A 12,496-nucleotide genomic window follows, 5' to 3' on the forward strand; every position below is an offset into this window, starting at 1 on the left:
GACGTTAAACAATTGAATTGTATTGAATGCTTTGACGTAGATGATACGATGACGTCATAGGAATACAATTCCCACTTGGATAATTATTGGGATGATTTGTTCTTATATCCGCATCCATAGAAAGTTATATGAGGTAAGTGATAGTGGTTCTAGAAAACTCATTAAACGGGCCACTCGAAAAAAAATTAACTTATACTTAGAATCATGGACAGAGAGGGTGCGTGAGTGCTGCAGTGCTATTGACGTTTAGGAATACAGTACTGTATAATAGAACACTGCGGAAAGCATTGACTGTGAATTGTAAGGGAATTCACGTAAATATTCTCGTAAATATTTTTACTATGAATAAAGTTTAGATTGATTTAAAAAATCGGACAGGATTGTATCCAGTCAGCAAAAGAACTCTTCCTTACTTTGCGTCTGGTTCTGATTCGTGCTTGGTACCATGCACATCTAGGCTCGTCGAGGATTAATGAAGACTTTTGTTTGCTGACATTACAGAAATGTTTACTGTGACGATTCTTTATTTAGTTTTGCACCGTTCTCAGCTAGGCAATGTCTTCATCAGAAACAGGAGATCGAAATCTTGGGCGGCGCTATTCCAGCCGTTTACAAATTTATAAAGTTTACGAGCAAATCTGGTTTTTGTAATTAACATTGCGCCCAGGACGTTTGTAGCAAATTACGTAATTTAATCCGAGCACAGTACATCTCTCCAAATAGTCAAATTGATAAAAAATGAAAAGCTATTTCAATTTTAAATATCTCAATATAATTTTGATACATAATTCAGAAGATCAACAGATTATCTGAAAAAAGTGAAAGTTTTAGAGAGGCGTCTATGTGTCTCTAGTATATCCCACTGATTATTCTACACACTTTATACTTTATACTTTATTGTCGCCAAACAATTGGTACTAGAACGTACAATCATCACAGCGATATTTGATTCTGCGCTTCACACTCCCTGGATTACAAATATTAAATATTATAAATATTAAAAATAGTTAAAATTAGTAAATATTAAAAATTTAAATTATAAATCATAAATAGAAAAATGGGAAGTAAGGTAGTGCAAAGAAACCGAGAGGCGGGTCCGGATATTTGGAGGGTACGGCCCAGATCCGGTTCAGGATCCGTTCAGCAGTTGGAAAGAAGCTGTTCCCAAATCTGGCCATACAAGTCTTCAAGCTCCTGAGCCTTCTCCCGGAGGGAAGAGGGATGAAAAGTGTGTTGGCTGGGTGGGTCGTGTCCTTGATTATCCTGCAGCACTGCTCCGACAGCGTGCGGTGTAAAGTGAGTCCATGGACGGACGGATCCATAGAGGTTATGAAATAAAACACGGATATGAAAATGCTATTCTTTCCTAGGGATGCCAAGGTTTTTTTGTGCGGGGGAGGGGTTGTTTTTTTTGGGGGGGGGGTTCGATGTTCTTGTTCCGTTTTGTGAGGGGGAGGGCGGTTTGTGGTTGATGATCTGGATGCCGTTCATTTTTGTGCGGGAGGGGGTTGATGTTTCTGAACGACGATCATGTTCTTTCTTTGTTTCGTGGCTATCTGGAGAAGATAAATCTCAGAGTTACTTTGATAATAAATGAACGTTTGGATGACTACATTCTGAAGGCAGCACGGTAGCGTCACGCTGTAAGATCGGGGTTCTATTCTCGCCGCTACCTGTGAGGAGTTTGAAGTTCGCCCTGTGACTGTGTGAGTTTCCTCCGGCGATTGGAAAAATGGCGTTTGGCATTTACAGTGCTGTGTTCTGGCCTTCATGTTACATTTTTAAAATAAATGGATATGGAGACATGGGCGAAAGAGCATAAAACACATGTTCACATCGCCACCAGGGAAGGCTTTACAGCCAGGAATCCGTTAGTGGTAGGGATCCATGGCATAAAACAGTTGGGAATCCCTGATTTACGAGCTTATCGCTAGTCTCTAAAGAACAGCTAAGGAGTATCCTTATTGAAGAACTTAGTTTTTTTTTGAAGGATAGATGTGTGGAAGATGTCGACGTATAGCACCCTCGCCGGAGTCAGAAGCTCTTGGATTCAAGATACACTCACACTTGAGCACTTGAGGCTGAACTGATCATCCTACTGCAGAATGAAAGAGATGCCACCCTGTCACGGACCCTGCCGTCTATAAAAAGTGTAGTGCCCAGAACTAACTGAATATTCCAGCTCAGCTAACATTAACCTTTGAAGAAAGGGAAGGCATATACATTTAAGTTGTCAAGTTTTTAATAATGGGAATATACCAGGTGCCTGTGTCCATTGCTCAAACTCTGGGCCCAGAATAAGCACTTTGACCGCTGCATACACCATATACGATACTGTACACCATGAAATATGTTTATCATCACCTTCCCGTAGAACTCAGGTTACACATGTTCTTAGCGGCTCTGAACTATTTTAGCCCCGTGCAGCACTTGCCCAATCAGACCGTCTCGCTTATGATTGGCAGACGAATAGATAGCGGGAATAGGGGGAAATCATCCAATGAGAGGGGGGTAAAGGCGGGGATTCCTGGGTCTCGGTCGGACCGCGGGCGACAGACGTCACGGTGATCGCTCGGCGTCCGAATGAGAATTAAACGGCCGCTGCCTGAGGGAGGGAGGACTGGTGCGCGTGCGCGGGTTGTGAGTGCTTGAGAGCCGCCCAGTCCCCAGAGAAACGGCGAAGGAGTGATGGACCCTCCCCCATTCCCTCAGAACCAGCCGGAGCTGCCTCGGGAAGCGGCTGACATGGCCGGGAGGCAGGCGAACGGCGGGCCGGTGCCCAACACGACGTGCCTGCAGGGCTTGCCGCCCCTGCCCAAGAGCCTGAGCGGCCTGCTGAACTCGAGCGGCGGCTCGTGGCGCGAGATCGAGCGCGTGTACGCCAAGCGCTGCATGATCCAGGAGGACCTGAGCCGGGCCCGCAGTGCGGGCAGCCGGCGCGCCCAGCAGCCCAGCAAGCCGGCCAACCTGGACGCTGCCCTGGCCCTGCTCCGCAAAGAAATGGTGAGTTCAGGGTGCACCGGCATCCTGGGTACCCTGCCTCGGGGGAGCCGAAAGAGGCAACCCTAGGGTGCGGTGGTGCTCCCTGTCCCTGGGGTGCCCACGGTACCAGGGATGTCCTGTGATGCTAGTGGTGTGCTCCCTGCCTTGGGGTGCCTATGGCGCTCCTTGCCCTGGGAACCGTGCCCTTTTCTGTAACTCTGGAGGCGAACGATGCCTGTGTTTATTGCTGGCATTTTCCTTGTCCACCCCTGGAGGCGTGCCCTGAAGCTGGCTGTGCGGGTCTGGACATTGTGTGGTTTCATTGCGGCACTTGGGATTGTTCAGTATCAGAGCAAGCTGTTAGGAACCAGCAAGTTAATTTTCTCTTTGGGTGGAGCACAACGTAGAGTTGCATCATTTCATGCCTGATGTACATTCTGTGTGGAAGAAATAGAAAAGTTTGCTGTTAAAACAATTTTTCATATTGAACCTGAATTTGGTGAGTTGTGTCACAGGTAATGCTGAAGGTTAACTGCCTGGAATTAAGTGTTTGTTTTGGAGTGCAGTTATTATCCAATCACAAACATACATTTTCATACAAGTGAAGACAATAAATAAATGCACCCATTAGCTAGTTTCTGACGTGGAAAATCAGTTTACAGACAACTCTCAAAAAAAGGAACCCTTGTGTAATACGCACACTACCTGTATACAAATACCAAAAGGCATTCAGATTTAAAAAAAAACAGTTCCACCTAATATATTCCAGATGTTTTAACAGGACCAAAATCTTGGCACAATGTTTATTTTGTTGGAAGAGACAAAGCCCAAGGCTAATTAAACAAGGAAAAAAGATCTGACATTCCTTTCTTGTCATTCTAGTCAATGTATACTGGTACTAGTATCATTCTTTGCATGATATATCCTCTCTTGCATCCTAGACTAGGTTCAATTCTCAAAATACTCAGTATTAAATATTATAGCCTGCAAAAAGTTTAACCTTGTTATATACTTTAGCATTCATAGATTGGTTTTCCTTTAGGCTAAATTGCAAATACTTCACACTCGTAGGTGGTATAGTAACTCTTTAACTGGCCACTGCTGGGCATCTGCATCAGTTGGTTTCTATCCTTCTTTCCCTGATCCCAAAATGGATGTTTTGTCCAGTATCAGTGAGCTCTTCCCATTGATACGCAGAAGTACATGGATCATTGGTTTCTATTTCCATTTGAGGTCTTAACAAATATCTTTCCCAAAGAGTACAAATATGGCTAGAAGCCACAACATGACTTAATGTTTAAAGTAACATGGAACACGACGCCTTGGATAAACTACTGTTTCTGTTTTTATGGAGAGAAGACTCATCCTTGTTAGCTGCTTAATTGTTGCCTTTTTTCCCGTCTCTCAACAGATTAAATTGTTTACAGATCTTTAGATTCTCTCTTTGGAAATATTTAATTCTTGTATTAATTTCTCTACCACCAATTCCACTTTTCAGGATGAACCCTTTACCTTCTGTCCTGCTCCTTGAATTTCTGTGAAAAGGCTCTATACTTTTTCTTTGTAACTTCTGCTCAATCTGTTGGATATGATTTTCCTTGTTCTGATTTTTCCCAACTGTTTCCTAGCACCTATTTGGGAAGTTCTCCTTTTTGTTTATCAAAGTTAATTTTAACTGCAATTACGACCATAGATTACTCCTTAACTGCAATTACTCGTTAAACTCGTTCCATTGACAAGTTCATGGCTGAACTGTGATTCAGATTTATGGGAACACACCAAATGCTGGAGGAACTTAGCAGGTCAGGCAGCATCTATGGAGGGAAATAAACAGTTGATATTCTGGGCTGACACCCTTCATCGGGTCTCGGTCCAGAATGTCAGCAGTTTTAAACCTGTCAGTTATTGATATTTCTTTGAGACTGATTCCAGTCAGAATCAACAAATGGTCCTAGATCGTGTTTCTGTGCTGTTCAGCTCTCTAGCACAACATGTCCATACTGACCTAATTGCCCATCTAACACTTAGCCCAGTTATCTGTATCTTTTTAGGACTTGCCTATTTAAGTGTCTGTCTAAATGATTCTTGAATGTAGTGATGGTATTTGACTTCATCAACTCTTTGTGTGGTAAATTTCCTATATAAACCACCTGTTTTTAAAAAGAGAACTTTCCCCTCAAATCCTTGGTAAAACTCATTGCCTTGTTTTTGATGTAACTGAATTTCTCCTAGATGTCTTGTTGCTGCTACGCCCCAACCCAGATCATGTTATATCCTTTGTATCATTTCAAATAATATTCAAGTTTCTTTCTTACTATGGTTCTAAAATTACTTTTGCAAAGATCCACAGTTTATTAAATATTCCAGCTCCTTGCATTCTCAACTGAATAATATTTATAGTATTCAGTGGAACTTAAATCTGTGAATGTACAGTAGGTATGATATCTACAGTATGTTGGTTACTTCACACTTGGTGTAATTGTACTTCATCTTGCAACACTGGGCTTAATGTGAGAATAGTTTTTAAGCATAAATGTATATTTATATTTCGCACAGTTCTTGTAATTTGAGCAAATCTGATCATTACTTTTGCTTTTAACTGTTCTGAAAAGAAAATTAATTCAAATATTGTAAGATCACTTCACAGAATGCAGTAGAAAGCCAAAAATGGGCATGTGTGAAGGATGACAACTTGTAAAAGTAAAATTTCCAAAATGGATTAAATCCGAAGGATCAGCCTACCTCAACATGAATGGCTGAGTTGAGATCTAGTGCCATTAAAACTTAATAATAAATAAACTGTTCACAGACCTTCAGTGAAGGCATTACTTCATCCAGTCTCCTATCTTGCAGTTTGTTCCGTTATTGGAGATCAATATATAATATGATCAGGGCGTTTATCTCTATGACTGATGTTCCTTATCTCAAGAAGCTTGCTGATTGCCTGAGTTCTACTACTCTTGCAACTAGAATTAAGTCATTTCCTTAGATCAATAGTACCACTGTGTCTCTATCTTGCACAAATGCAGCCAAATCTAATGCTGATTTTATTTAAGATCCTCTACAGTCTGCTTTCCCACTTTCATGATCCCAAAATGCTCATAACCATGTTTATACTTGTAAGATCTCATTTTCTAGACTACTTAAGGTATATTTCTTCGTCTTGATCTGTATTCAATATATTTTAATACTTCTGATCTCAATTTTATCATTGTTCCTCTAAGTTTGTTAGATGACTAAGTAATGTGCACTTAAGCACATTAAGAATGATCTTGTCATACTGTAGCTGTCTTGCATTTAATAACTACCCGATGCTGCTCTGCTGTCCTGTAACTTTCTTTTTCTGATGGGTTAATTTGGGCCCAAATTGCCTTTATGCAGTGTCTGCAATTTTTGATAGTGGGGAAATGGCCCAAGATCACTGATAATCACAAAAAAACTTTAAGGTTTGGAGGATGTTGGGTATGAAGCTTGGTGGTGAACTTGGGTTTTAAGGAAGAGAGTGAGGTGTAGAAGCTTTGAGGGAACTTCCCTGACAAGGCTAACAGAAGACCCATTGGGACAAGATGGCAGGATGGATAAAAGTTTGCAATGAAAGCTTGGAACAGATTTGTAGGAATAAAATTTAGGGAAGGAGAGGAAAGTTGATTTAAGTCTCTATCAATTTTTGCCCTTTTCCAGTTAATTATTATGTTTTTAAAAAAAGGCTAGCGATCATAGATGGGATTTTTCCTTGTGATTCCAGCAAAATGGTATGTTTGTCTGGAATGATTATTGGACCAAGTTTATTGTATGTTCTGGCAGATCACTAGGGATACAGGAAGTTTCATGGTCAAGGTTTGCACCTTCTGATACACAATATGGCAAGAACTGGTGGAATGGACAGGGATTCATTTAAAGGCAATAGAAGCTTTTGCCTCAAGGAGCTCTGGAAAAAGCTGGGTGGCTAGAAAAAAACTTGGGGCTGAATCTTGTTTAGACCATTTATTCACACTTTCCAAGCTTGCTCTGCAATTGTAATAGAAAGTTGTGGAATTTGGGTTTTTTTTCCCAACTACCCCCTTTCTTGCTCCTCCCACCGCAATCCCTGTATCTTTCTGGAAAGTGGTGGCTAGTTGCAAGAGCACAATTCTGATCTATTTCATCTCCCAGTAAACTTCCTGTGCATGCATTCATTTGAATTTGTTTTAATGTGTCACATTTGAGCTAAGTGAAAGATGTACAAATCACTTAAATTCTATCTCCTTTTTTAATATAACAGGTTGGGCTGCGCCAGTTGGATATGTCGTTGCTCTGCCAGCTGTGGTCTCTTTATGAATCCATTCAGGAATATAAAGGAACAGCTGCAGCAAATTCTGATTGCTCCTATGGATTGGAAAATGGATATTTCGATGAAGAGGAAGAATATTTCCAGGAAAGTGTGGAAAATGGGAAAGCTGACAACTTGGAGACAAATCTCGCAGTGCCTAAAACTCTCAATTCCCGAGACCAGTGGATGCAGGATTCCTTTCACATTACCATATAGAGATGTTCTGCAGTTTTGGCCTTCACGCTGTTTCTAACCAAATACCGTTGTAGATTTTGGAAACTAGTTGAAGTGAGGGGGAGGGGCCCTCAATGTAATCTGGAGAGAAGGTAGAATGGATGCTGGAAAGAGAAAGTTTTAGTAACAAGATTTTATTAGCCAAATTAAGCAGTGTCGTTTGGCAACATTGTACACATTCATGTAAAGATCATTTGATAAGATTGGTACTTAACTGTCTTTTACTCAAAAAGAGCAAATTGCTTTGAGCTAAATACTATTTATTTGTTTTTGGCTAATGCCAAAGCAGGGATTTAAGTTTATTGTTGGGGCCAGGCTTTTTTTTTCTAGATGCTGAAGCACTAGAGTTGGGCTGTTGTTGGTAGTCTTTGAGAAATCAAAATGGCAGGTTTAATTTTCAAGCGGAGCAAATGGGTTTGTAGGCCTGAACAATATAAACACTGTGATTACCATATTAAGGGCTGAGAACTTTTTCTTAAAATAATTACAAAGTTGTAGTCACTAAAGAATTAAACTAATCATTCTAGTCATTTTGTATTGGAATGGAAATCCACTCCCTGCCATGTGTAAATAAAATCCAGTTTTGCATGTCAGACTGTCCTGCCCTTCCTGTTTGCAGAGAGATGCAACGGTTTTGGTCTAAAGTAAACTGGAAAGTGATTAAGCTTGTCAGTAGATTTGGAGTGTATATATGTAAACATGAAGTAGGAATGAATCACACTGATAATTCTGTATTGTTACATTTAACTTTGTGCTCTCCTGTTCTGCACTAATCCAGAAAAAATGTTTTTTTTTAAAACCTGGTCTAGTGATCCAAAACACACACACACTGAAAAATACCTTGTTGGCAAGCTGGAAAGTATAAAGCTGGTGTGAAAGAGTTCCTGGGAATTGTTTAGAAATAATGATTTAATACTAATTATTACAAAGATATTATGAAATACTTGCATAACTGCTAGTGAATAATAAAAACAAAATAATTAGGTTAGCCCTGAGGTGGTTGTAAGAATGAGTTGATTATAGGATGATCTGAACTTATTAAAACAGCAATGTTTTGCTGCAGAATAAAATGTTTTCTGTGTAAAATAGGAGAGAACCAAATCCCTACAGTTAAATGCAGTGCTGCTGGAGTTGTCATCAGAACCAATCTCTTCCATCAAATCATAATTAATTTTATTTACTTTATTTTTCTAAACTTCAAAGCCCAGCAAGAGTATACAAATTTCATTAATGGGATTAAGAGTTTTTATACCAAATTTAACTTGTTTTATTATAAATGGAAGACAAACATGCAGCTGGGGCTACTTCACTCAGTGAACTTTCTTAACTATACAGTTAAGAAAATGCAGTTTCTTTCATGGTTTGCAAATCTGTTTTTATAACAAGTCATTTTGTATCTTGAGGTTTGGTGTTTGAAACTGGTTAGTTCAGCTTTTTTACTATTTCTAATTTATGAAGTTGGTGCAGAATTATATTAAAAGTTTTGTTTAGGACACTTTAAGAGGATAGAAAATCCAGTTGGATAACTTTTGCACAGCACTTTTGATTTTTTTTTGGACTTGCATTTCAAGTGCTGGCTATCTATATTAAGTTTTCAGACTAGGTACTTGTGCATGGCCTTTTGAGAGTAACTTGTTTTCCTTGAACATTGCAAGGGAATTTAACATCACCTTATCACGCTGACCACTAGAATGTTTTTAAAAAAGACAATGACACTTATGATCTATCATTTGTTCTTGCCTCCTACCCATTAACATTTAAGTTCTTGGTGCAATTTTAAGACTTCAGCTGTTGTATTTGTTCTTTAAATGAACTGCAAAATCAACAAGTCTTCCAGTTTACTGTACTGAATGTGTCCAGTAAAGCAGGATTTTTATGCAGCTGGGATGTTCAATATAAAACATGCTTCTTGTCCATTTGCACTTGTATATTTCAGATGTTAGCTCTTGATTGCTTTGCAGTGGTTGTGGTTATGTGAGACTAATCTGCATGCATTGTAATAGGTTCAAAGCTGGGAAGAAAACACTTTGCATCATTACATTTATTAGCAAAGAAAAATAGCAACTCTTGATGCCTAGCCTATTATTGAAGGCACAAATATTGTGTATTTCACATTTTAAACCTATACTGTGATTTTGTTTTAAACCTCACTTTTAAAGATGTAGTGACCAAATACAGAAACCATGTTGAAAAATGGATGTTTTCTCTAAAGGATAATAAACCTAAACTGGTAACAGACGTGATTTTGGTTAAATTGTTTTGCATATGTGGATTTCTTGCATATTTTTATAAGGGGTTTGCTGTGGATGAAACAATAGCAGTGGAGGCATGAGGGAGATGTGATTCAATTTGGAGATAATAGTAACACACACACAACGCTGGAAGAACTCGGCACATCAAGCAGTGTCTGTGGAAAGGAATGAACAGTTGACATTTTGGGCCTTTCTTTTGAGTCTGCCTGACCTGTTGAATTCCTCCAGTATTAAGTGTGTGATTACTCCAGATTTCCAGCATCTGCAGAATCTCTTGTGGTGTAGTCTAGGACCAGGGATCACAGTAAAGGTTAGGTAATTGCAGTCTGACATATTTATTCTTGTACTTGAATGCTTCATCTGCATGTTAGTTTTCAGTGGACGGAAGGATGCCCTGATACCTTCACATATCAATGTTTCTCAGTATATCAAAATTTTAAATAAAACTTTGCTTTGCACATTTAATTGAATGACCTTCTATTTCTCCACATTGTATTTAATCTACCACATTTATGCCCACTCTCTCAGCTCATCAGTATCCATATTTTATTTTTATTTAGAGATGCAGTGTGGAATAGACCCACCTAGCCCTTTGAGCCATGCTCCAGCAACCCCTGATTTAACTTGACCTTAATCACAGGACAGTTTACAATAACTTATTGAGTCTTTGGTCTACAGGAGGAAACCTCTGCATTCCTGAGGGTGGGTGCGAGGCAGACAGACTCATTTCAGAAGACACCTTGAAACCTCTCTTGTGTAACTTGAGTACTAATTGATTATTTCTCACTTGTCTGTGTTTGATTGCATCTTGCCCTTTACATCTAACTGCTCAATCTGCAAACCTTTCCTCAAGTCTGTTTATTGTAATCAACAACAGCCTCAGTAACTGTTCCTTCCACGTCTCAATATAAAATCATTCAATGTATTGTGAACAAGACTATCCATTGATTTACTGTTCATGAATTTATTTGTCACATGTACTGTACATCACAGCATATGAAATGTGTCATTTTACATCAACATCCAATACAGTCTAAGGATGTGCTGGGAGCAGCCTGCAAGTGTCGCCATGCTTCTGGCGCCAACCCAGTATCCCCACAACTTACTAACCTGTCCGCCTTTGGAATGTGGTAAGAGGAAACCGGAGCATCCAGTGGAAACCCATGTACAAACTCCTTACAGAAGCAGTGGGAAATGATCCCTGATGGTGGGTTCTGTAATACATTATGATAGCGACCATATTGCCATGCACAACTTCATGAACTGCTATGTAAGTAGAGTGCACTGTTATGCAAGTAGAGAAATTATGAGTGCCAATCATTTGTTATTCTGCCATATTCATAATATCAAGATGGCTTGGAGTGGAGTAATAGTTAGAGGTACTACCTAACGTCTCCAGCAACCTGAATTCAATCCTGTCCTTGGATGCTCTCTGTGTAGAAATTGCATATTCTTCCTGAGATGTAAAAGTTTATGCTAGTTGCTCTGGTTTTTCCTATTTCTCAATGTGCTGATGGTTAATTGGCTACTGTAAATTCCACCTTGGAGAAGGTTAGAGGTGGGAAAAAGAGATGAGCTTTACTAGTAACATGTACATCTAAACATACAGTGAACTGTGTCGTTTGTGTCAAATCAGCAAGGATTGTGCAAGTGCTGCCACGTTTTGGGCTCCAACATAACATAACTAACTCTAACTTGTGCATCATTGGACTGTGGGAGGGAAACTGGAGGAAACTCATATGGTCATGGGGAGAACATGCAAACTCCTTACAGACAAGGCAAGAATCGAACTCTGATCTTACAAATGGTGCTGTAAAGCGTTGTGCTAACACTACGTTACCATGCTGCCCCAAAGAAAGATCCAAAGGGTGTAAATGGAGATAAAACCCTGCAGCTTTTACTCTGTCATAAGGAAACAAGGTGAAGAGGAATGAGACTAATGGGATTATACTGTTGGTAGCTGGAATGGACCTGATGAACCAAATGGCCTCCATTTTGTAAGTAAACAGGAGTAAATTAATTGATTGGAACTGAGTTTGGTGGGTTTATTCTCTGAATGTTCCGGTTCTTTGTTTAAATCTAACAGTGTCCTTGGTTTAGGCAGATACTGACGGGAAATAATCTGAGAGCCGGAACTGGTGATTAGCTAGAAGTTGATGTTCTCGATTTTTAAGAAAAAAGTAAACCCAGCCTAATCCCAAGAATCATCATTTTTAGAGCAGGGTGTGTATACTGGTAATCTTGCAGTTTTGCTTACTTTTACTATTTGAATAGTGATGTTTTCTGATTTTAGAAAGTATAGAGGCTTAATTTTAGCATATTTCAAATGTTTTTTGGGGGGGAACTGGTGTTTTCCTGTTTTTTTGTGTTGTCTTCCTGTTTGTGTTCCTGTTTTGATGGATCTCACCAGGGTGGATGTGGACAGGATATTTTTTCTTGTGGTAAAATCTAGGATTAATGGTATATCATAAACACTCTGCAGATGCTGGAAATCCAGGGTGACATACACAATGCGGAAGGAAATGAAGAAGTCCCGATGAACAGTCCCGTCTCGAAACATTGACTCTTTAGATGCTGCCTGACCTGAGTACCTCCAGCATTTTGTGCTTGTTACTTTAGAATTGCTGGTCACAGTTAGAAGAATAAGAGACTGTCCTCTGAAAGACTACAGTGAAGTAGTCTTTTCCTTCAGAGGGTAGTGAGTTTTTAGAACTGTTAA

At 39.6% G+C, this 12,496-nt stretch overlaps 1 protein-coding gene across 1 annotated transcript; it reads left to right on the forward strand.

The window, feature by feature from the left end:
- Positions 1 to 2,551: 2,551 nt before the first annotated feature.
- Positions 2,552 to 10,297, forward strand: fam89a (family with sequence similarity 89 member A). Its single transcript, XM_072278160.1, has 2 exons — positions 2,552 to 3,003; positions 7,244 to 10,297. Exons 1-2 carry the CDS (start codon positions 2,689 to 2,691, stop codon positions 7,505 to 7,507), a joined length of 579 nt encoding a protein of 192 aa, XP_072134261.1. The 5' UTR covers positions 2,552 to 2,688; the 3' UTR covers positions 7,508 to 10,297.
- Positions 10,298 to 12,496: the final 2,199 nt, after the last annotated feature.

The sequence above is a fragment of the Mobula birostris genome, chromosome 2 (genome assembly GCF_030028105.1).
Source record: "Mobula birostris isolate sMobBir1 chromosome 2, sMobBir1.hap1, whole genome shotgun sequence".
Taxonomy (NCBI): domain Eukaryota; kingdom Metazoa; phylum Chordata; class Chondrichthyes; order Myliobatiformes; family Myliobatidae; genus Mobula; species Mobula birostris.